Source organism: Felis catus, chromosome A3, assembly GCF_018350175.1.
Source record: "Felis catus isolate Fca126 chromosome A3, F.catus_Fca126_mat1.0, whole genome shotgun sequence".
In the NCBI taxonomy this organism is placed as follows: domain Eukaryota; kingdom Metazoa; phylum Chordata; class Mammalia; order Carnivora; family Felidae; genus Felis; species Felis catus.
Window position 1 is genome coordinate 138093447 of NC_058370.1, and position 20674 is coordinate 138114120.

Consider the following 20674-nt stretch of genomic DNA (forward strand, 5'->3'; position numbering starts at 1 on the left):
GGAGTCACGTGGAGGAATCACGTGGTGGAGGATTTTCTGAAGGGCACAGCACCTCTGGGGACCGCAGCCCCTCCTTTCCCCCCCTGCCTGCCAGCCTTTGTTCCGCAGCATCTCCACCCCCCCCCACCCCTGCCTCTCACTGCTCACCCCTCCCCTCCTCTCCCTTCCCCTCTGTCCCCTCCCCCTTCCCTCCCCTCTCCTCTCCTCCCCCGCCCTCCCTCCTCTCCCCTCTCTTCCCCTCCCCTCCTTCCGCTTCCCTCCCCTCCCTGATACACACGCACACGCATGCACACGCATGTACACGCACACACGCGCTCACCATCCTAAAGAGCTCCTGCCTGCGCTGCTTGCGACGGACGCTGGATGGCAGTGTGGACACGCGGATCCGGGCCGCGTTCTGCTTCCCCCCCGCCCCGTCTCCGCCCAGCCTCTCGCAGGGCCCCGAGGAGACTGCGCCGCAGCTCCGCGGTCACGCCTCAGTGCGGCACCTCATCAATCCCGGCTCTGTCCTCAACCACACCGCCCCCCCACCCCACACTTTGCAAATCAGACTCTGCAGTCTGCACAAGAGGCCCCTTCTTGAAAAGTCGGGGGATTCCATTAGGGGCAATGGTTCTGATTTCACGCCCGGGGGTTGACATCCTATCAGATGTGCTCTGCGCCGATCGTAATCCCGCAGGAGCAGGTTCGAAGGCCCAAGGCCGGTGTGCCTTCCCCGGCTGAGGACAGCTGAGTGCAGGAGGTGACAGGAGGGCTGGACCTGCTGAGCTCCCCCTAACTTCGGGAGACTTGGAGGCGACGTGAGAGCACAGAGGTGTTGACCCCTGCCCTCCTCACCTCCAAGTGAGGAAACGGAGGCCCCGAGGGGTGCCGGGGCTCAGCATGGACTACCATGGAAGGAAGGCAGGTGCACGCGTCTCACCCACCGTCAGGCTGACAGAACAGGGGCTCCTTGCAGGTTCAGAAAACAGTCTTGGGGCAGAGACAATGGCCGTGAGGCTGTGCACCTCAAAGCTTGGGGGCCCTGCAGGGCCCTGCCCAGCCACAGCCACAGGACCCCAAGGACTGGATCTGCCCCTGGCACAAGGGGGGGGGGGGTCTGCGCACTGAGATGCCCCACATCTTCTCGACCCTGTGGATGGCAGGGGGGCCTCCAGCAGGGGTCTGCTGCTTTGCCCCCCCCCCCCCGCCAGACCTACAGTTAAGCAGCGGCCAGTGTTGGCATGGGTCTGAGTCCCAAGCTCCAGTCCCCACAGAGCAAGTGACGAGGCCCAGGTAACACCTTTGTGTGCAGCAGGTGGTTCCAGGATAGGACCTGTGAATTTAGGGAACTCAAGCCCCCTTGAGTGGGCAGGAAGCTGCCACCCCTCCCTCTGGAGGGGGACATCACCTCCATCCTGCTGGCTTGTAACTGTGCCTGCCCATTGTTCTGGAAGGCTCTAGGCAAACATCCTCAAAAACATGGCCCAGGGGCGCCTGGGGGGCTCAGTCTGTTGGGCATCCCACGTCGGCTCAGGTCATGATCTCACGGCTCATGGGTTCAAGCCCCACGTCAGACTCTCTGCTGTCAGCACAGAGCACACTTCAGATCTTCTGTTTCTCTCTCTCTCTCTCTCTCTCTCTCTCTCTCTGCCCCTGCCCCACTTGCTCATGCTCTCTCTCTCCCTCTCTCTCTTAAAACTAAATAAACATTAAAGAATTAATTAATTTGGAGCACCTAGGTGTCTCAGTCGGCTAAGCATCTGACTTCAGCTCAGGTCATGAGCTAGAGCCCTGCACCGGGCTCTGTGCTGACAGCTCAGAGCCTGGAGCCAGCTACAGATTCTGTGTCTTCCTCTCTCTGCCCCTTCCCCGCTCATACTCTGTCTCTCTCTGTCTCAAAAATAAATATTAAAAAATAATACTTAATTTAAAAAATAAAAACATGGTCCAGAACACTGGCCGGCCTCACTCACAAGACACAAGGAACACTGGAGGCCCCTGGAGAACTGCTCCCACAACCTCAGCTGGGTCTTCCGTATGTGCTCACGTGTTGTATTCTTGAAACAGGAAGAAGTTTACTTTTTACTAGGGATTCTGACGCACAGAGTGGAGAAGAAGCACAGGTGATCATAGCAGACAGTTCTGGAATGGCTCCCAGTGGACCTTGCCTCCCCCTCCCCGAGCTGGCCTAGACATGGTGGCTCACTCCTCGTGAATAGAATATAGTGATGGGATGGCACCAGACCAGGTCACAAAGGACCACCATCACGGTCCTGCTCTGGCCCTTCCTCGCGACTCTGACACAGCCAGCCGTTGTGTTGAGAGCTGCCCAGCAGAAGGGCCCAGGGGACAAAGAGCCAGATCCTGCCCATAGGCACGAGGGTCTGGCTAAACCCCCGAAAAAAGTCCTCATCCACGGGAAGCGTGAGACACTTAATATTTGTTTTCACAAGACACTAGGTTCAGGGTAAGTTTGGGCAGTAACACCTGAAGCTCCTGGAGAAACCAAGGCAACACAGTAACACCAGGCGCTCACCTGTCAGGTCTAGAGAACTTTTCCTTTCCCCGAAACCTGCGTTTGCAGCAAGCAAAATGTCCCTGCTTGGACAGTAGTGGAAAGGAACATAGATTTTATCGTCATTTACAGAACTATTGGCTGGAGTCACGTGGGTTCTTTTCCAGACAGAAATTCAAAGGAAGACAGTGATTCAAGAGCGCACTACCATTGTTGGTACTTGACGATTATCATGTTTAAGCTTTTATTTTATAGTTGGGACAAAGGCAAGAGCAATTCTGAGTAATGATTCCATAATGAGACTTGGCTACAATGCAAGTGATAAAACCTCACTTGAAAAATAACCCCCGGAAACCTCTTTCCTCCCGGGCGTTCGTCGGCGGTTCAGAGGCCGCCGTCGCCCCGCCCCCCAGTGGGGGCCCCGCCCCGCCCCGCCCCGCCCCGCCCCGCCCCGCCCCGCGCAGGCGGCAGGTGCTTCCGGGCCTGCGCGCGCGTGCGCACTGCTCCGCTGGGGGCCACGTGCGCGGCGCGCTCACACGTGCTCCTTGTCGAACTCGCACAGGAAGTGCATGGTGACGTGGCAGGCCACGTCGTTCCAGCCGCCCGAGGCCACCATCTCCACGCAGTCCTCCTCGTCGTACGCGTTGTTGGGCTCGCCGCTGCGCCACTTGTTGAAGGTCTGCATGGGCGAGCGGTCCGAGTACACGAACGTGCCCTCCCTCTCCAGGTCGTTGATGCCGATGAAGACGCGGGCCAGGCCGGCCTGCGCGATGTAGGCGGCCATCAGCCCGTTGGCGGCCTCGTCCTTGGGCATGCCCAGCGTGCCCCCGCGGCCCTGGCACGACAGCTGCGCGTCCACGTAGCGCTTCTCCTCCTTCACCAGCAGGTAGATCTTGCTGTCGGTCTCGCGCACGCCGGCGACAGCTGCGGGGGGGGGCAGTGCTGGAAAGTGAGCGCTCGCGTTCTGTAAGCACACTCGGGGCGCCGCACGCGCACACCCGCGGGACGCGGACGTGGGGACACGGCCGCCCGAGTCCCTCCGTACTCCCTCCCCCCCGCCCCCCCGGGCTGGGGTTGCGCGTACCATTTTTTATGAATTTCAGCTCCGCCGTCAGCTGGCTGACCTGGTTGTCCGTCTCCCCGATGGCCTTCCTCAGCTGGCTGCACTCACACGGGATGCCTGCGGACGCCGGCCCCTGTGTTAGTGAGACCGGACGGGACCGTGCCCGGGGTAGCAGCCCCCCGCCCAGATACAAAGCGCATTCGGCGAGGAGCAAGCCGGGCCTTGGAGGCCGGGACACCCAGATTGCGGGCTTCGTCCCCAAGGCGAGGGGAGGGTTGCGGGAACTTCAGCAGGACAGGACCAAGCCCGACCTGTTTTATTTTGTTTGTACCTTAAAGTTTATTTATTAAGATAGCGCATAAGTGGGGGAGGGGCGGAGGACGACAGAGAGAGAGAGAAAGAGAGAATCCCAAGCAGGCTCCATGCTGTCTGTGTGGAGCCCACACTCACGTACCGTGAGACTATGACCTGAGCCGGAACCAAGAGTCAGAGGCATAACAGACAGAGCCACCCAGGTGCCCCAGAGACCCACCTGTTTTAAAATCGGGCTCTGTTTTCGTGGGAAGGAAGAGGGGAGGTGCAGGGGAGGTGGGTGGAGGGTGGCCTTGTGGCAGCAACTCAGACTGTGGGGTTGGGGACGGCGACTGTGCGGAAGCAGAGAAGCCAGAACATCCGAGGAAATGAGGGCCCAGGAGCGCGCCCGCTTGGGATTCCCTGTCTCTCCCTCTCTCCCTGCCCCTCCCTTGTCCCTGGATGGACCTGAAGGCATTCTTGCCGCGTGAGGTGAGCCAGGCAGAGAAGACAAATCCTGCAGGACCTCACTTACATGTGTGGTGGGGGAGGGGAGCTGGAGGCAGGGGGTCAGACGGTGCAGACGCCCCACCCCCACCCCGGCTAAGATAAATGCCCACCAGGGATCTGATACACAAGGTTAACACTGCTCTGTAGCACACAGGGCGGCTGCCGAGAGACCCAGTCCCCAGAGCTCTCCTCGCAAGTCCTGCTTTCTTCCATCTTTTCTTTTTATTGTGTCTAAGGAGAAGACGGATGTTAGTGGAACCTATTGTGGCTGCTTTGCGGTATCTGTGAATCAAACCATCGTGCTGTACGTCTTAACCTTCTCCAGGGAGGTATGTCATTATTTTTCAATGAGATTGGGAGAAAGTGCAAGTTTTAATACATTTTTTTACAAACCCTTGGGCCCTCTGCGCCATACCTGGTTCTCCATTAGGGCCGGGGGGCCCTATGTCACCAGAATCTCCTTTTTCACCTGAAAAAGGCAAGCAAAGTCAAAATCACCAAGTGGAGCTGGGACATGTCACTCAAGTTCAGAATTATCAGGGTTAACAACGTTCTGTGTGTCGTGTCCTAGGATCTTTCCCTGGATAACAGTGTTGTTTCTTCCATGGTAACATCCTAGGAGTTTCCCCTGGACCCTCTTTTTGCTGTGAATACAGAGAGTTGTATTCTATAGATCTCTAATTCTTCAGGCTCTCTCGATGTGACATGGGACACAGGCCTATCACTAGATTTTAGAGACTGCCAGACGATCCTTCTTTAAATCGACTCCAAAAACCCCAGATGTCTCATAGAACAATTTGTAGGTTCATGTCATGAACCTTTAACCCCCTGGGTCAGTAACAACTAACCCTGACTCCTACCTGTGCCCTCATGATGGCAGGGAAACTCAGGGAGAACGTGTCATGTGGGCACTGGGGTGGACCTGCGGAAAGTCTCACCACAATGGAGTAGAGAGTCCTTCCTGGGCCCTCTCCAAGGGCACCAGGGCCCCCACCTGGCCTGTCACGCTGCCTCCTGGAGACAGGATGTGCCATGCAGCCCTCCTGCCCAACCTTGCCCCGCAGCTTATAAAGGAAAGGCAGGGGGGGTCGCCTGGGTGGCTCAGTCGGTTAGGTGTCTGACTTCAGCTTAGGTTATGATCTCATAGTCTGTGAGTTCAAGCCCCGCATCGGGCTCTGTGCTGACAGCTCAGAGCCTGGAGCCTGCTTCGGATTCTGTGTCCCCTCTCTCTCTCTGCCCCTGCTCCACTTGTGCTCTGTCTTGCTCTCTCAAAAATAAATGTTAAAAAAAATGTTTTTTTAAAAAGGAAAGGGGTTGGACACCACCATGGTGACCAAGCTTCCTAGCTACCCTAAAATGAATAAACTTTAAAAAAATAAAATAGATAAAATAAATATAAAACAATAAAATACACAACGAATGTACAAAGGCGCGTGAGCACTCCTACAGTGCTTTCTCCTCCCTGAGAGCCTAAACATCCAGCTGGCGCGGGCAGTGGAGGACCAGTGTCCCCTCCCTCTGTGCAGTCTCAGCACATTCTGTCGGGGGGGGGAAGGAGGGAGAGCGCGCCAGGTCCGTCCAGACGACCCCTGTGACTCTCGCCAGCATCAGGGCTCAGGAATGACAGACAGGTCAGCCTGACGAGCACATAAACTAAGCTGCACGAGGGGCTTGCTGGCAAGCTGTCCCGCGGTGAGACACAGACATTTATTCAGAGCACACGCTGTACGTGAAAAGCACACACACCCCTACTCATGTGCCAACATCCATGGCGCTCTGCGCAGCACCTAACCAGGACCTAACGGGTGGAAACAGCCCGAATCTCTGCCAACAGACACGTGAGTAAGTAAGATGCGGTGTGGCCATGATTCAGCCTTAAAAAGGAAGGAAATGCTGACCTAGCTACAACATAGAGGAGCCTAGAACACGTTACACTCTGTGACATAAGTCAGACACAGATGACAAATCTAGTAGGATTCCATTTACGTGAATGACCTAGAACCTAGAGCACACAAAGTCACGGACCCTAAGAGTAGTGGTGACCACCGCTGAGGGAGGGGACCGGGGGACGCTGCCTCACGATGACCGAGTTTCTCTCCGGGGCCATGAGAACGTTTTGCAAACGGTGGTGAAGGTGGTACATCACAAAGGTACTTCATGCCACTGACTTGTACGCCTGAAAATAGCTAACGTGCAGATCTTATACTAGGAATGCTTTACCGCGATTTTTCAGAGCCTTTGCAAAGCACACGTCTCTCTCTGTGCCACGCGTATCTATCTATGTGCTCTTTACGTAAGGAGTGGGCCATCCTGAACAGGTGCTCCCCGGAGCACCCGAGCTCCGCTGAGCTGGCCGCAGCGTCCGTCACACTCCTGGCCGAGAACCTGCCGGGGACGGGCTGAGGCCAGGGGAGGTGCGTGACCACCGATCAGAACAAACCACCCGAACCCACTCGCAGCCCAAACCCCCGAGGCAGGTTACTGAGGCAGAAGAAACCCGGCACCAGAGTCGGGCAGACCACACGGACCCGCCCCCTGCGCCCCACCCTCACGTTGCCAAGCCCTGGTCGTCCCCAGCCTCGGCCGCCTCATTAGCACCCTTGGGGGAGGTGGGGAGACCCCCATGGCCTCGCTTACTGAGAGCACAGGGCACACCTGGGGCCCAGGGAGGGTTTGCTGACTGGGCGGCGAGAGAGACAGAGGGGCTGTATGGCTCGAGGCCACATCCTGACCTGCCCGCCCCTGCAGGGCCGTACGGTCAGAGGAGGTCTCGACGCGGACCCAGGCAAGTGCAGGCGTCTCGTCACTAGAGGGCTGCCCTCACTGGCTGTTGCCTTCCTGGGCCCCATTCGCACCCAGAGACACCCCACAGTTTCAAAAAGTCACCAGAGCTGGAGATGGACAGACAGCGTTTCCGGAACACCATCTTTCCATCAGTCAAACGGGGCTCCGGCGTCTCGTTAAACTGGTTACGGAAGTGGTAGTGACCGTCCTGCCAAGCACACCAGCCCCGGATCCCCCTCCCTGGTGCCCTGTGCGCCCTCCGGGACTGGAGCCCTCGCCCCGCCCTGGTGGGCACACAGCCAGCAGGTGAGTCTGACCACCACTGCCCGCTGCAAACCCTGAGACCACAGCATCGCGTAGAAAGCACACAGAAGCACAGCCGCCAGGCGGGCCTGGCCAGTCCGCAACCATCCTCGAGCTCCCGCACCCTGAGCCCGGGAAGGAATAGGGCAAGAAGTGTGTCGCAAATACCTTTAGAACCAATGGGACCAATTTTTCCATGGCGACCCACACTGCCCTTCTGTCCTTTGTCACCCATGTCTCCTGTAGAAAACAACAAGATCAAAGTTGGTTGGTGCGTAGGTAATCCGGCATGCCTCCTGTTCAACATCGCACACGTACACACACACACGCACAAGAGGAGACGGAAAACGTACATCTGTCCTCTTAGTCTCTTCAAGGTCACGTATGTGACGGACCCTGGAAGGTTCTTCACAGGTGGCTGTTGATACGTTTTCCAGAGGAAGACACACTGTGGAACGAAGGGGGCCCGCAGTGCATCCCTAATCCTGAACTCAGTCGAGACCCCTCCGGTTACGTCCATGGACAAGGTTGTCTGTCCTCCGTCCCAGCCCGTCTTCCTGCACCTGGCCCCAGACCAAGTTGAGCAGACCACACTCCTGCAAAGGGGCACATGGGTCACCCTCCACCGCCCGCTGGTGGGGGAGAAGGAAGGCAAGGAAGAGGGCGAGGAGGATCCTGGGAATGCTCGTAGGGTCACTAGTCTTCCAGCGAGGCCGGCTTGCACACCACCTGCAGTCCCATCACCGGAGCTTGGGGGGGTCACCAGTGCTGCCCCTCACCTCCTCCATACTTCCCATCACCGCAGGCTGGCCCGGTGACTGGTCCTCACACCATGACCCCAGTGACGTCCTCGTAACAGTCCCCATGCGACCGTCCTCGCCGACCAGCTCACTAAGACCAAGAACGGCCCTCCTCACCCACTCACGGAACCGATCACGTCAGCGGGGGGATTTTCTCAACACTCAGACTTTCTCCCAGAAAGTGTCCTGAAACTGTCAGCAGCCATACCTGCCTGTCCGCTGGTGATCGCCACAGACCGCAAGCCAAGCCGGCCAGTGTCAAACAAACACGCAGAACATTCGGTAGAAGAAACACAAGATGGGCTTTAATTTAAGAATCTGAAACTACATGAAACTCAGCATAAGCAGCTCAGCAGGAGAGACGTGGTCGGAAGGACTGTGTGTGACGCAGATGAGGCTTTGTCCTGCTGTCCTGACGCCCACCCTCTTCTTTAACCTGAGGACTTCCCAGCCAAGAGCTCTTAGTTTTGCGATATTCCCTAAGTTCAGGACAGCCAGAGGCTTCGGACGAGCTGCAGCTCAAACGGAAACACACCCGTCACAGAGCTGGCTGAGGCTCACACAGGAAGCACACTCATGCCCGTTCTCTTACACGAGTGACTCACGACACAGAGGAGACGCAGAGGACCTGAGTGGCTCGTCCGGGTCAAGCGCCCGGGGTACGGCAGGGCCAGGACCGAGCTGTGACCGCAGATCTGAGACCCCACGGGAGGCGGGGGACGCCACAGAAACCGAGGCCAGGCTGGCCCAGCCACCACAGAGGCGACTCAGGCCACAGGTCCTGCGGACTGCGTGCTGTGCCTGGTGCCAGGGACACGGGGCGACAGGACTGAGACCTGCGGGGAAGATCTGGGGGCGATCAGACACCTGTAACGGGTGTAATAACCAGAGAGGGTGTGAGTAAGCCCTGAGAGGGGCCTAAACCCATGGACCAGGGTGGAGGAAGGATGGAGGGGGGTGGGAGTCAGGGAGGAGAGTGACAGGATGCCATTGGTGCTTGGCCCGCAAAGGGGCTGGAAGGGAGCGCAGACACAGGGTCGGGGGAGCAGGCCCCGGCGGGACGGTGTGGGAGTAGCAGTACCAAACGTCATGGACAGCCCATGTGAGGGGTGACAACGGCAGCAAGGGACCCTACCCCCCAGGGCACGCGGAGGTGGGGGGGGGGGGCAGGGAAAGGGCGCGGTCCCCTGGACCGCGCAGCTGGGGTGTGGGGCAAGGCTGGCCATGACTCAGTGTGCCTCGAGGGCCCCCGGCCGGTGCGTCCGCGGTTACTGGCAACAGGCAGCCTGGTGATGTCGCCCCGAGGGGACGGGCCCCGGGGACCCCACTGCAGGAGGGGGCCCGCAGGGTCAGAGCCCAGTGAGACAGGTGGGACGGGGCGAGAGCATGAGGCCCGGGGTGGGTGGGGTGGGGGTCCCAGTGGGGCAGCAATGAAGGGTGGGTGCGGAGACGGCGCCCCCTAGTGCGGGGCAGCCCCACTGCGCCAGCCTGGGGCACAGAGGTCCGTGTGCCGCTGAGCGCTATCTGCGCTGCTCTGTCCCCATCCTCGCCAGCCCTGCCTCCCGTCTTCAGCCAGACGACCCTGAGTCGCCCGGCCACACTCCGGTCACCAGGCCGGCCCATCCTGCCGACGGGGTCCACGGGACAGGCTCGCCTTCATCAACCCCAACCGCGAGCCGCCAGGGCAGCAAAGGAAGACGGCCAAGAACAGGTCTCAGGCCAGCAGTCAGCCCCGCACGTGCCCGCCCCGTGATCCCGCACCAGACCGCGCCGCCCACGGTGAAACACGCCCGACATTCGTCTTCCCCCAGGCCGCGCCCCTGATGTTTCAGTTCTCGCTGGAACGGCCGCCTCTTCCTCTGAGCACGGCCGTTCTTTGTTCATCTAGCGATGAACCCCCCCCCCCCAGGCAGAGTGTGCCAGCACGGCCCGACCATCACCTCCGCAGGGAACTGAAGTGTGCCCCCCCCCCCAGTGTCCGCTGCTGAAGCCCTAACCCCTAACCGGGGGCTGCAGGTGGGCCTTGGGAGGTGACCGGGCTTAGATGAGGGCACGAGGGTGGGGCCCTGGTAGGAAGGAGAGACGCAGGTGGGGGAAAGAGTGCCGTCCCCCGCCGGGGACGAGGTCCTCACCAGAGGCAGCCGGATCTGGACGTCCAGCCTCCAGCACCGGGAGGAATTAATTCCTGGTGACTGTGGCGTGTCCACTCAGCCTCTTGCAAAGAGCGTTCTGCGGAAACATCAACGTTCCCTGGGAGGCGACAGTGCTGCGCACGGCCTGTGCGCCCGCTGCCGGCCTCATTCCCCAGGCCTCCCTTCCAAAGGCTAACCTAGCTGTCCCCCAGCTCTCCACGGGGCCCCCTTCCTGGGGCCCCGGGAGGGATCTCGAGTGCCGGAGAAGCTGGGCTGGGCCGCAGGACAGGTGTCAGGATGACCTCAGCATGTGTGCCTCTGTAACTGTCGCGAGTCCCCCACACCTGAGGTCGTTTTGCTTGTTTTCACTCAGCGGTCAGCCGTGACAGCAGTCTGCTGGGACATTCGGTATCTCGTTCTCCATCCTCACGGGGAAGGTCAGGCCCACTAAATACCACACAAGCTCCGAACGGTGCTCCCACGAAGGCAGCGTCCAGAGCAGGACATCTCGGTGGAGACCGCCCGACCGAACCCTGTCTCCAGATGGGAAGGCAGAGGCCCAGAGAGACCAGGAGGCTTGCACCTGTGCTAACCCTGGGCCCCCGCTGAATCCCCCAACACAGGGGCAGGGCCGCCAGATCCCAGAGGATGATGGAGTGCGACTTCCTGTTCAAAAGCCGGAACACAACAGAGGAGACTGGGAGCCACAGTAGAGCACAGACTGGACGTGAGTGCGGCCCCATCACGTGACTGAAGAGCCTGCTGGCCACTGGGAAGATCCCACCCCGAAATGTGGGAGGGGATTCTCCCTGAGCCCTACCCCCGCCCCCCCTGCCCCGCACAGAGAAACTGAAAGAAACTGAAAACACCACCTGGCCCTCTGCCCCCATCCAGACGGCTGGCCTCCCTCCCACACAGGGAAGGGGTGGGGAGAGCCAGAGGAGAGTGCCTGCCTGCAGGTGCGTGGCTGCTAAGTGTTTTCCCCACCTCCACAGAACGATTAATTACTGATTGATTTCATCAGCGGAAAATGCGCCCTGAGGGTCCCGCACACATCCTGCCTTCTGAGTAACTTGAAACCCGGGAGTAACTTGAGAGCATTTGGCTCTTGGCCCAGCTCCGAATGGCACGGCCAACGTTAACGCTGATTCAAGGTCGCTGCTGTCACGTGCACCCCGGCCCCTGCCCTTGGAGAAGTGTGGGACTGTGCCTTGGGGGCTCCGGGGAAAATGGGTGCCAGGAGGGACATTGCGCAGCTCACAGAGCAGGGTGACAGAGGTGGTCATGGGGCCCTCGGCACGCTGGCACCCGGGTCTCAGGCATCAGCCTCCGGAGCCGGGAGAGAATAATTAACAGCTGTTGTTTACACCCCCGGGCCCGTGGTATTTGTCGCGGCAGCGCTAACAGTCCAGTACGCTTTCTCTGCCCCCAGCGAAACCGGGATTCAGAGAGGCAAAGCCACCCACCTCGAGTCACACAGCGAGCTGGGCAGGCCTTTGTTCAGTGGCCTGGAGCACGGACCCAGCACATGAGACCCCGATCGCAGTCCTTTGCCCATGCAAGCTGGGACAAGTTACGGTCCTCTCTGAGCCTCTGGGTCCTCTCTGTAAAGGGGACCCTGGGTCGCTGAGCACATGGTAACGTACGTTCCGTTCAGACTGAGGTCTCCTTCTCCAGCCCACACCTCGGCTGAGGAGCAGGGGCCGGTCTTCCAGCACCAGAGAGGCTCCCCGTGGAGCCAGTCACACCCGGAAGGCTACACTGCCACGAGCGGGGCTGAAAGTATGCTACGGACTTATGGGAAGACAAACACCACCCCCCGCCCCGGGCTGCCTCGGCCGAGGCTGAGGACACCTGGCCATGGGGACCCGGGGCCGCTGCCAGTTGGCCGCGCCTTACCTATCGCCAGACTGTCCCTTTTGCCCTCAACAATGTCCTCTTCCACCGGGCCCCCCTCCACAGGCCCTGAGACGTGGCAAAACCCGGTCGTGCCACACACCGCAACAACCTCACAGGAGGGCCGGTGTGGGGACAGGCCGGCCCTGGGGACCTCGAGGCCCGAGGTCAGAGACTCCACACCTCCATGCACGGCTCCCACCCGCTGCACACCTGCTTTCACTGAGCAGAATGAGCAGAGCCATCCTTTGCCGGTGCTGGGCAATGCACACGCAGACATACGCACGACGTGCATATACGCAAGTGTGCATGTATGCGTGTGTGCACACGCGTGTGCACATATACACATACGACACATTCATGCAAGCACGCACCCATACGTGCCAACATAAACGCAGGTGTAAACGCGTGTCCTTGTGTGCACACACATACGTGCCAACATACACATGCCTATTCCAACATACGTACACACGTAGAAGCATACGCACAACCCATACACCCGTGTGTGTGCACAAGTGCACGAACACAAACGTATCTTTTATCCTCACACCTCTCGAAGTTGTGAAGCTGGTAAGCACCGGCTGGGCTTGAACCCAGACCACCAGGGCACCCAGGAGGCCCCCCGCACACTCGCCCCCTGCCACAGCCCCTGTGCACTGACCTATCCCTGGGGTGGCTACCGTTCCCAAGAGGAACGTTCTGTGTCTTGGGTGTGTTGGAGACACAAAGGTAAGAACCATTAAACTCCCCCGAGATGGTCAGCACATTCTCCATAGCGATCCCGGGCAGTTTGTGTAGCTGACTTGTTTTCACTCGCAGACGTTTCTTGGGCGGAGAAATAGTGTGGTAATAAGCCCGGAGGCTCTCACGGGAGCACCGATGAGAACGAGAGCTCTTGGCCTTTTTGCCTGCTTCCGGGAAGGTTTTCTTGCCCTCCAAACGACAAGAAGCTTTTTGCAAAAAGCAAACAAATTTCCCTGCCTCGGATGTAGGAGGTGATTGGAAATGCACCAGACGCACTTGGATCCCGTCCCCGTAAGTTTGAAGAGCTGGCGGAGGCTCCCCAGGGAGCCGGGAGCTGACGTGATGTCCCTCCCTCGTCCCGTCCCACTAATGAGAAGCGTACAAGAGCGTGTCTGTCCTCTAGACACACGGGAGGAACGAAGGAGAGGGAGCAGAGCACAGCAGGCACGTGATTCTGATTAATTTTAATGAAGATCTCACACAGTCCTTTGAAGTGGAGACCGGGGAGAGAGGGCACTCGGAATTCACTTCCTCAGCGATTTTTAACGAAGGATAATGTGCACGTTGCAGAGCCCAGAAAGCCTGTCACCGACACAGGGTCACCCTCCGCCTTGGCGCACCAGGAGGGCCCTGGCTTCCAAGGGGAGCGGCCCGGGGGCCCCCCTAATCTTGTCCTCCCAGCAGGGCGCCTTGAAAACGTGGATGACACACTTGGCAGGCCGTGTCAGCAGAGCCAGCCCTGTACGGTTTCCACCTCGCTGTGCAGGCTAGAAATGTGCAAATTACGCTTATTTCAGTAAAGGACAAAGGACAGCAGGAGGTTTCTGAAGCCCCTTCGGCTGGACTCTGTTATTTCGGAAAAGGCATCCATCGGCTGGCGGGCACTTTCTCCTGTTTGAGTCCCCCTGGCAGGGGGGCCGCTCCGTGTGCCCACCCGAGCCCCTCCCCCCGCCCCAGCACGCAGCAAATCCGCCAGAGGCCCCACGGGACGCGGTTGCACTTTACGGGATCCGAGATGAGCGGGGCACCCAGGTGAGGGCGAGCAGATGTTCACGACCGACCTGCAGCGCAGACGCTGGGACGCTGTTCCACGCGGGAACAGCACCGCCTGGGCGCCTGCCGACGGGTGCCCGCGTCTCAGCCGCCTCCGGAACGGAAGCTGCACTGTAACGAGGGCCCGGCTGGTTCCCTTGTGCACCACGGTTTGAGAAGCAGCAGCGGAGCAGAGCCAGTGAGAAGAGCCCAGCTCTGCGTGGCCCGATCCTTGGCCACAGACCCACAGACCCACGTCTGCACCCCTGGGGCCCTCGGCGCGGCGGACAGGGTCACCGCAGATTTCAAAGATATTTGAAGAGGCTGAATTTCAAACTATTTTTCAATTGATCGAGGTCTTTCCAAGTGCCGGGTCTCGCGTGAGACCAAGATGAAAGCAGGTGGGTCACGCCCACCACACACGGTGCGGACTTGCCGTTAAAGGCCAGTCACCAGCGGGGCCACTTCCGAAGGACGCCAGGAGAAATGCCCCTCAGGCCTCGACGCCAGAGACAGTTTGCACGCGTAAGCAGCTCACGCGTTTTGCCAGATGGAGTCCGAGTCCCATGGTCTTCGGGACCTGCAAAGCCCTAAGAGTAGGCGGCAGCCTGGGGGGGCGGGAGGGCCCACGACGTCCCGGAGCCCGCAGGACCCCCTCTGCCTGCAGGTGCTCCATGCTATGGACACTCGCGCTGCTTCACAAAGAGAGGAAGTTTGAGAGTCGCTGACCTAAGTGGCTGTGTCATCCTTTCTGGCGCTGATGTGAGAACTGTGGAGCCGTCTTGGCGGGTCACCTGACCGAATGCAGAGGACCTCACTGCGTGAATTTCATCCAGATAACCTCATCCGGGGGCTCCTGGGTGGTCCAGTCGGCTGAGCATCCCACTCTTAACTTTGGCTCAGGTTACGAGCTCCCAGTTCGTGGGTTCGAGCCCTGCGTCGGGCTCTGCTCTGACAGCACGGAGCCTGCTTGGCATCTGCTGACCCCCTCTCTGCCCCCCTTTTCTCTGCAGATGCGTGCACTCTCTCTAAAATAAAAAAAATTTTTATGTAACAATCTCATGTTATCCATACGTATTTTGTGGTGTCCAAAATTTTCTACCTTAGCTGAAACGTAATATGTTGTATTTTAAACATGCCATGAAACAAAACAGAATGGGGAGAAGGGGAGGGAGAGAGATTAGCGGATTAGCCCCGGAGGCAAAGGGCGATCTAAGGGTCCCTCCCGCACTTCCAGCAGCAGCCCCGGGGGTGAGGGGCACTCTCTCCACTGTGGGCAGCAGCAGGCCCCCATCAGCGGCTCCTAGCGAGCTGCCCAAGATGTGAAGGAGGGGCTGAGCCCCAAAGGCAGCGTTGGGACCACAGATCCATCCAGTCCCGGGACTTCCCCAAAGGGAGGAAGCCCTGCTGTGGCGCACTTGTGGAAAATGACTCGTCGGGGAAGGGACCCACCCTGCAGTGGTGAACAGAGAGGAGGGGAGGGACTCGCCCAGACACTGAGCCAGAAGGACAGGAGGCTTAGGGTGTCGTCAGCACTCACGAGACCCAAGGCTGTGGAGCCTCAGATGAGAAAGTGGGTTGGAAAGTTGAGGGCAAGACTCTGCACGTGAGCCTCCTGGCAGCGGTTGGACCAGGTGCTGGAGAGAGGGTCTGGGGACCCTCAGCAGCCACCGTGAGGCAGGCGGACGACACGTGTGCAAGCGGGAGCACCCCGAGAAGGGCGGAGGACCCCACCCCTGAGGCCCGGATGGCGCCCCACCTGGCACAGCCGGATCACAGCTGAGGAAGCTGCAGGGCGGTGCTGTGGGCAAGAAGCCGGCGTCGGGGCAACCGGGTGAAAGCTCAGAACGGCAGCATCGGTCACCAGTAAAGTGTGATAGAGATTTAAAAACTAATAAACTTTTGATACTTCTCAAGGAGTCCAGTAATATTTACACGGAAAAAAATGATTCCGAGAAATGAAAAAAGGCGGCGGTCCCTTTGCCCACGCCCAGGTGGTGCCCGGACTGCTAAGAGCAGACACGTCCCGGACCCCCGGTTCCTGCAATGCTCGCTGCTGTCCGCGTGTGTCTCCGCGGGAGAGAAGAGCCTTCTGGAAGCTACAGGTGTCGGAGACCGGGCACCAGGAAGAGTGTGGCCGAGCGGTGGCTGTGAGCCACCAAAACCCTCCCGGACAGGAGGGGAGGGTGGGAAAGAGGGTGGGAGGACCCTCAGGCCCTGAGCGGCTGCCACCCCGTGCTGCACAGAGGCCAGGGGGAGGGGGTCTGTGGAGGCCCCGGGAGCTGAGCTCATCCTTCCTGGGAGCTTTGCTACAGGGGAGCCGGGCCTGGCACTTCCGAGGTCGCCCACAGCTCTCTCCACGTCCATCGCAGACCGTGAGCGCACTGTCAGCACGCGGGGTGTCTGCAGGAGGCCAGAGACTACAAACCCTCACCCCAGGGACACCTGCTGTAGGTCCAGCCATCTTTATAAAACGTGCCAACATCAAAAATCAGCTCGTGGTCTTTGTCCAGAATACCAAAAATATGGAAGGAACGAGGAAGGGGCGCCTGGGTGGCTCAGTCGGTTAAGCATCTGACTTCAGCTCAGGTCATGATCTCGCAGTTTGTAGTTTCGAGCCTTGCGCTGGGCTCTGTGCTGACAGTATGGAGCCTGCTTGGATTCTCTCTCTCCCTCTCTGTCAGCTCCTCTGTAGCGCTCTCTCTCTCTCTCTCTCTCTCTCTCTCTCTCTGCCCCTGTCCCACTCACTCTCTCTCTCAAGATAAACAAAAGAAATAGCATGCAAATTTACGTGAACAACGTAATCACAGCAAAGCAAAAAAAAGCACGAAAAAAGGAAACATACCGAAAATAAGTAGCAGTCTCTGGGTGATTTTAGTATGGCTGACTTTCTCACTTCCGGTATGCATAAACCTTCTATCAGAGCACCTGTTACTGCTGTGCGTTGGAGAGAGCTGAAACAAGGCAGTTACTTAATGAAGGCAGGACTTCACTGCCACTTGCCTGTTGAGCTCAAACACGGTGACTTGGAAGACACATCAGTGAAACGGGATCGTGAGATGAATTTGTGAGCATCTAGGATTGGGGAGCTAGCCCACTTCCCGGCTGCACAATATAGAATCGTCCCCACAAAGAAGCAGAGAAACATCCTCTTACCACCGTGTAAATTTCATAACTAGTTCAGTAATAAAATTAGAGGTACATGTACAACAGTTTCCACTTTCCTGAGAAGTATGGTAATGAAATAAAAACAGCAAGCCCTGTAGTTCTGAGATTGTTACCACAACCCAAGCACTTTGTGAAGCACAAGCTGACCACGGAGCCCGCCCCGCCCGCTCCCCCCGCCCCCCCGCCCCCCCCGGGGGGCCGGCTCCCCTCCCTCCTCCTCCCGGTCAGCTGGGCTGGCATCCTGCAGGGGCCCCAGGGGAGGGGCTCCTGCCTCCCTCACTCCTGCTCCACGGATGGAGTGCTCCAGCAAACGGGAAGAGTGCACAGAGAGGTACACACGGATAGCCTTTTTGAAGTATTCTAAGGAAACGTATTCTAAGGAGATATTCAGAGGTAGGAAAAGTATCTTACATATCAAGAAGAAAAAGAACCCAAGAGCATTTTTTAAAGGCTGAAAAAGACACAACAGAAGAACCAAAAGAAAAGAAATACAAATGGCTTTTAAATACACGAAAAGTGACTCTGCTTCATTCATAATAAGAGAAGCAAAGTGAAGCCTCCTAAGGCAGCATTTTCCTACGGTCAGACTGGCAGCCTTCCCACCTCAGCGAGGGCGTCGGGCGACGGTTCTTTGTGTTGACCGTGAGAGAGCGCATTGCCTCCATCCTTTGGGAAGGCAAGATCGACCAAAATGTCAAATGCTTGAGCACGCTGACCTGGCGATCACACTGTTAGAAATTCACCTTCAAGCCGTACTCATACACGCTTAAAAAGGACACATACTGGGGGCGCCTGGGTGGCGCAGTCGGTTAAGCGTCCGACTTCAGCCAGGTCACGATCTTGCGGTCCGTGAGTTCGAGCCCCGCGTCGGGCTCTGGGCTGATGGCTCAGAGCCTGGAGCCTGTTTCCGATTCTGTGTCTCCCTCTCTCTCTGCCCCTCCCCCGTTCATGCTCTGTCTCTCTCTGTCCCAAATAAATAAATAAACATTGAAAAAAAATTTAAAAAAAAAAAAGGACACATACTGGATCATTCTCTGCAGCAAACCCCCCTCCAGGAATGGAGCCCAGTTGAAGCAGGATGAGTCCACACGCGGAATCCCACATCACCACAGGGGAGGAGGTGGGAAACACGTCCGTGCCCGCATAGAATGATCTCGGGGACATATTGTTAAGTGAAAGAGGGAAATGCAGATCAATACGTGTACAGTGTAACCGTCTGCACAAAAGGAGGGAGGAATAGAGCGTACACGTGCTTGCCGATTCGATTCGCAGACTATCTCTGAAAAGAGAAATCAACCCAGTGGGGGGGAGGGTGCCAGGGAGCATGGAGTTTCTTTGAACTTTGAGAAGGAGTAGGCTTTGAACTTTGAACTATGAGAATAGTTCATTTATTTTTTTAACTAATTTGTTAGGAGTGAAGGAGAAAACAAGAAATAAAAATCATCAGGGATGATGGAGGCATTGTGACCAAAATACTCTGGGTCTTGAACGTGACCAGGGGCTTCCCAGGTGTGTGCAGCTGTCTGACTCATGACTCGTACATCAAAAGGAGCATGTCCAGAAATCATACCTCAAAAGAGTGAAAAAGTAGTGCATATGCTTGAACACACAGTAAAGCCTTGGTTTGTGAGCATAATTTGTCCGAGAATCACGCTTGTAATCCAAAGCGCTCGTATATCAAAGCGAGTTTCAAGAACCATTGGCTCGGATGTGATCACGTGACGTCCAGTGTCACCTACCGCCCATATTGCAAGACATCGCTCGTTTATCAAGTTAAAATTTATTGGAAATGCTTGCTCGTCTTGTGGAACACTCGCAGAACAAGTTACTCGCGATCCAAGGTTTTACTGTATATGCTCAATGGCCTTTATCTGCATTGTTGTAATAACGTTTTGAAAACTGGAAACCACCTAGCTCTCCAGTGTTAGGGGATCGACTGGGGGACCAGCTGGATGGATGGCAGCGTAATTCCCAGAGCACAGTGGGTATACGCTGGCACGCGCCTCTACCCCATTTACTGGGCAGCGACTTTGCGGGTACGATCTATTTCCTGTAGGACTCAGCACGGCCCCCGGGGGATAGGGACAATGACACTGCTGTACTAAGAAGGAAGCAGAGTCAGCAACTAGGGTCTTTCAGCCAAGGTGGGGGAGCCACTGTGTAGCCCCACACATACCAGCCAAGTCTGTCCACTTGGTCTTTTGCACACCCCCATCACTGCTCGCACGCCTCCTTATCTGCTCACACACCTTCTTATCTGATTAAATGTTTCCATCACTGCTCGCACGCCTGCTTAACTGCCCGCACGCCTCCACAAAACTGCTTGAAATCCTTCATAACTTTTGGCACACCTCCATCACTGCGTGCACTTCTCCATAACCGTTGCACAGTCTCACAATTGCACGTATATGTGTAATGTTCACAAATGATCCCCATTTTGCAGAGGACGCTGGTGAGGGGCTAGGCCAGGACTGAGTTTCCATGCACGTGACCACCCTATTATGTGGGAAGGGGCACTCTGCACCCTGGTTCACTCCAAGGTGTGGAATTCCTTTCGAATCCCCGCCCCCCCACTCCTCACCCCCCACCCCATGGCTCCTGCAGGAGCCAGAGCACCAGCTGTTTCCTCTCGGGCAGATCTCTGAGGGGCCCAGAAGGGCCAGACCTGGGGGAGGGAGGGGGGAAGGGGCGGGTACCTTTCTCTCCCGTGGGGCCGACTCTTCCGGGCCGTCCGGGTGCACCTTTGTCCCCCTTCTGTCCGGCATCCCCTGTGGAAGAAGTCACCGCATTTAGGACCTCGTTCTGGGCTCACGCTGCAGTGTGACATGGGGAGGACTGACAACAGACGGCTTGTCACCGTATCTGAGCTACCAGCCAGGCCCCGTGGCCTCCTCTCCCCCACCCCAGCCCCCAGGAGATTTCATCTCTCATTCCGACCGTCTCCCACCCCCGCAGGCCTTCACCCCTCCTCCCGGCCCCCATCACGAGATCTCAAGTTGCCCCGCCCCAAATCTGTGTGGGCTCTGCCTCCGCCCCCCGCCTTCCCTCCGGGGATGTTGTGTGTCCCTCTCTCCAGTCACGCCTCCGGGCCAGCTCGCCCTCTGGTGCACAGCCCTCCCTGAGACCCTCTCTGACTGCCCCGCTGCCCCTCCGACCCCACGGCCACTTGAGGGGCCCAGGGGTCTCTCGGATCCCCCATGGCCAGGTGTCCTTCTGGCCACCCACCCTGCGTCTGGCTGATGCACCCGGGAAGAATAATCAGGTGCCCATGTCAGCACCGCCTGGTGCCTTCAGCACGAGCCCCCCACCCCCACCCCGCCACCTCCACCCCCACAGCACATGCTCCTGCTTGGGGGCCGGGCACCTGTGACCAGGTGGGCACATCCGCCTGATTCAGTTCGTTATCAAGGTGGGTCCTGCTCTCAGTCACTCTGTGCGCCCCCAGATGTGTCCT

General features: G+C 58.0%; 1 protein-coding gene and 1 long non-coding RNA gene across 12 annotated transcripts in view; one reads left to right on the forward strand and one right to left on the reverse strand.

Annotated features, from left to right (window-relative positions):
* Positions 1-3029: 3029 nt before the first annotated feature.
* Positions 3030-20674, reverse strand: part of COLEC11 (collectin subfamily member 11) — a 32839-nt gene continuing 15194 nt past the window's right edge. For 2 of the 6 annotated variants that reach the window (XM_019827965.3, XM_011281340.4), the window contains exons 3-7: positions 19917-19988; positions 7617-7688; positions 4777-4830; positions 3582-3677; positions 3030-3439 (exon numbers count right to left, since the gene is read on the reverse strand). In XM_019827965.3, coding sequence (XP_019683524.1) covers positions 3030-3439; positions 3582-3677; positions 4777-4830; positions 7617-7688; positions 19917-19988 — 704 coding nt within the window. Of the gene's footprint in view, positions 3440-3581; positions 3678-4776; positions 4831-7616; positions 7689-16897; positions 17007-19916; positions 19989-20674 lie in introns of all 6 variants that reach the window. The other 4 variants (XM_045055019.1, XM_006930502.5, XM_011281341.4 and 1 more) reach the window with 4 other exon arrangements.
* Positions 3250-16702, forward strand: LOC109498461. Of its 6 annotated transcripts, none has more exons than XR_006596083.1 (4): positions 3250-3383; positions 4598-9144; positions 9802-9959; positions 10754-16702. It is a non-coding gene; the product is annotated as an uncharacterized LOC109498461 (long non-coding RNA). The 6 variants fall into 6 exon arrangements; XR_006596085.1 differs by having other exon boundaries at positions 4598-7451; positions 7695-9959; XR_006596082.1 differs by having other exon boundaries at positions 4598-6775; positions 7110-9959.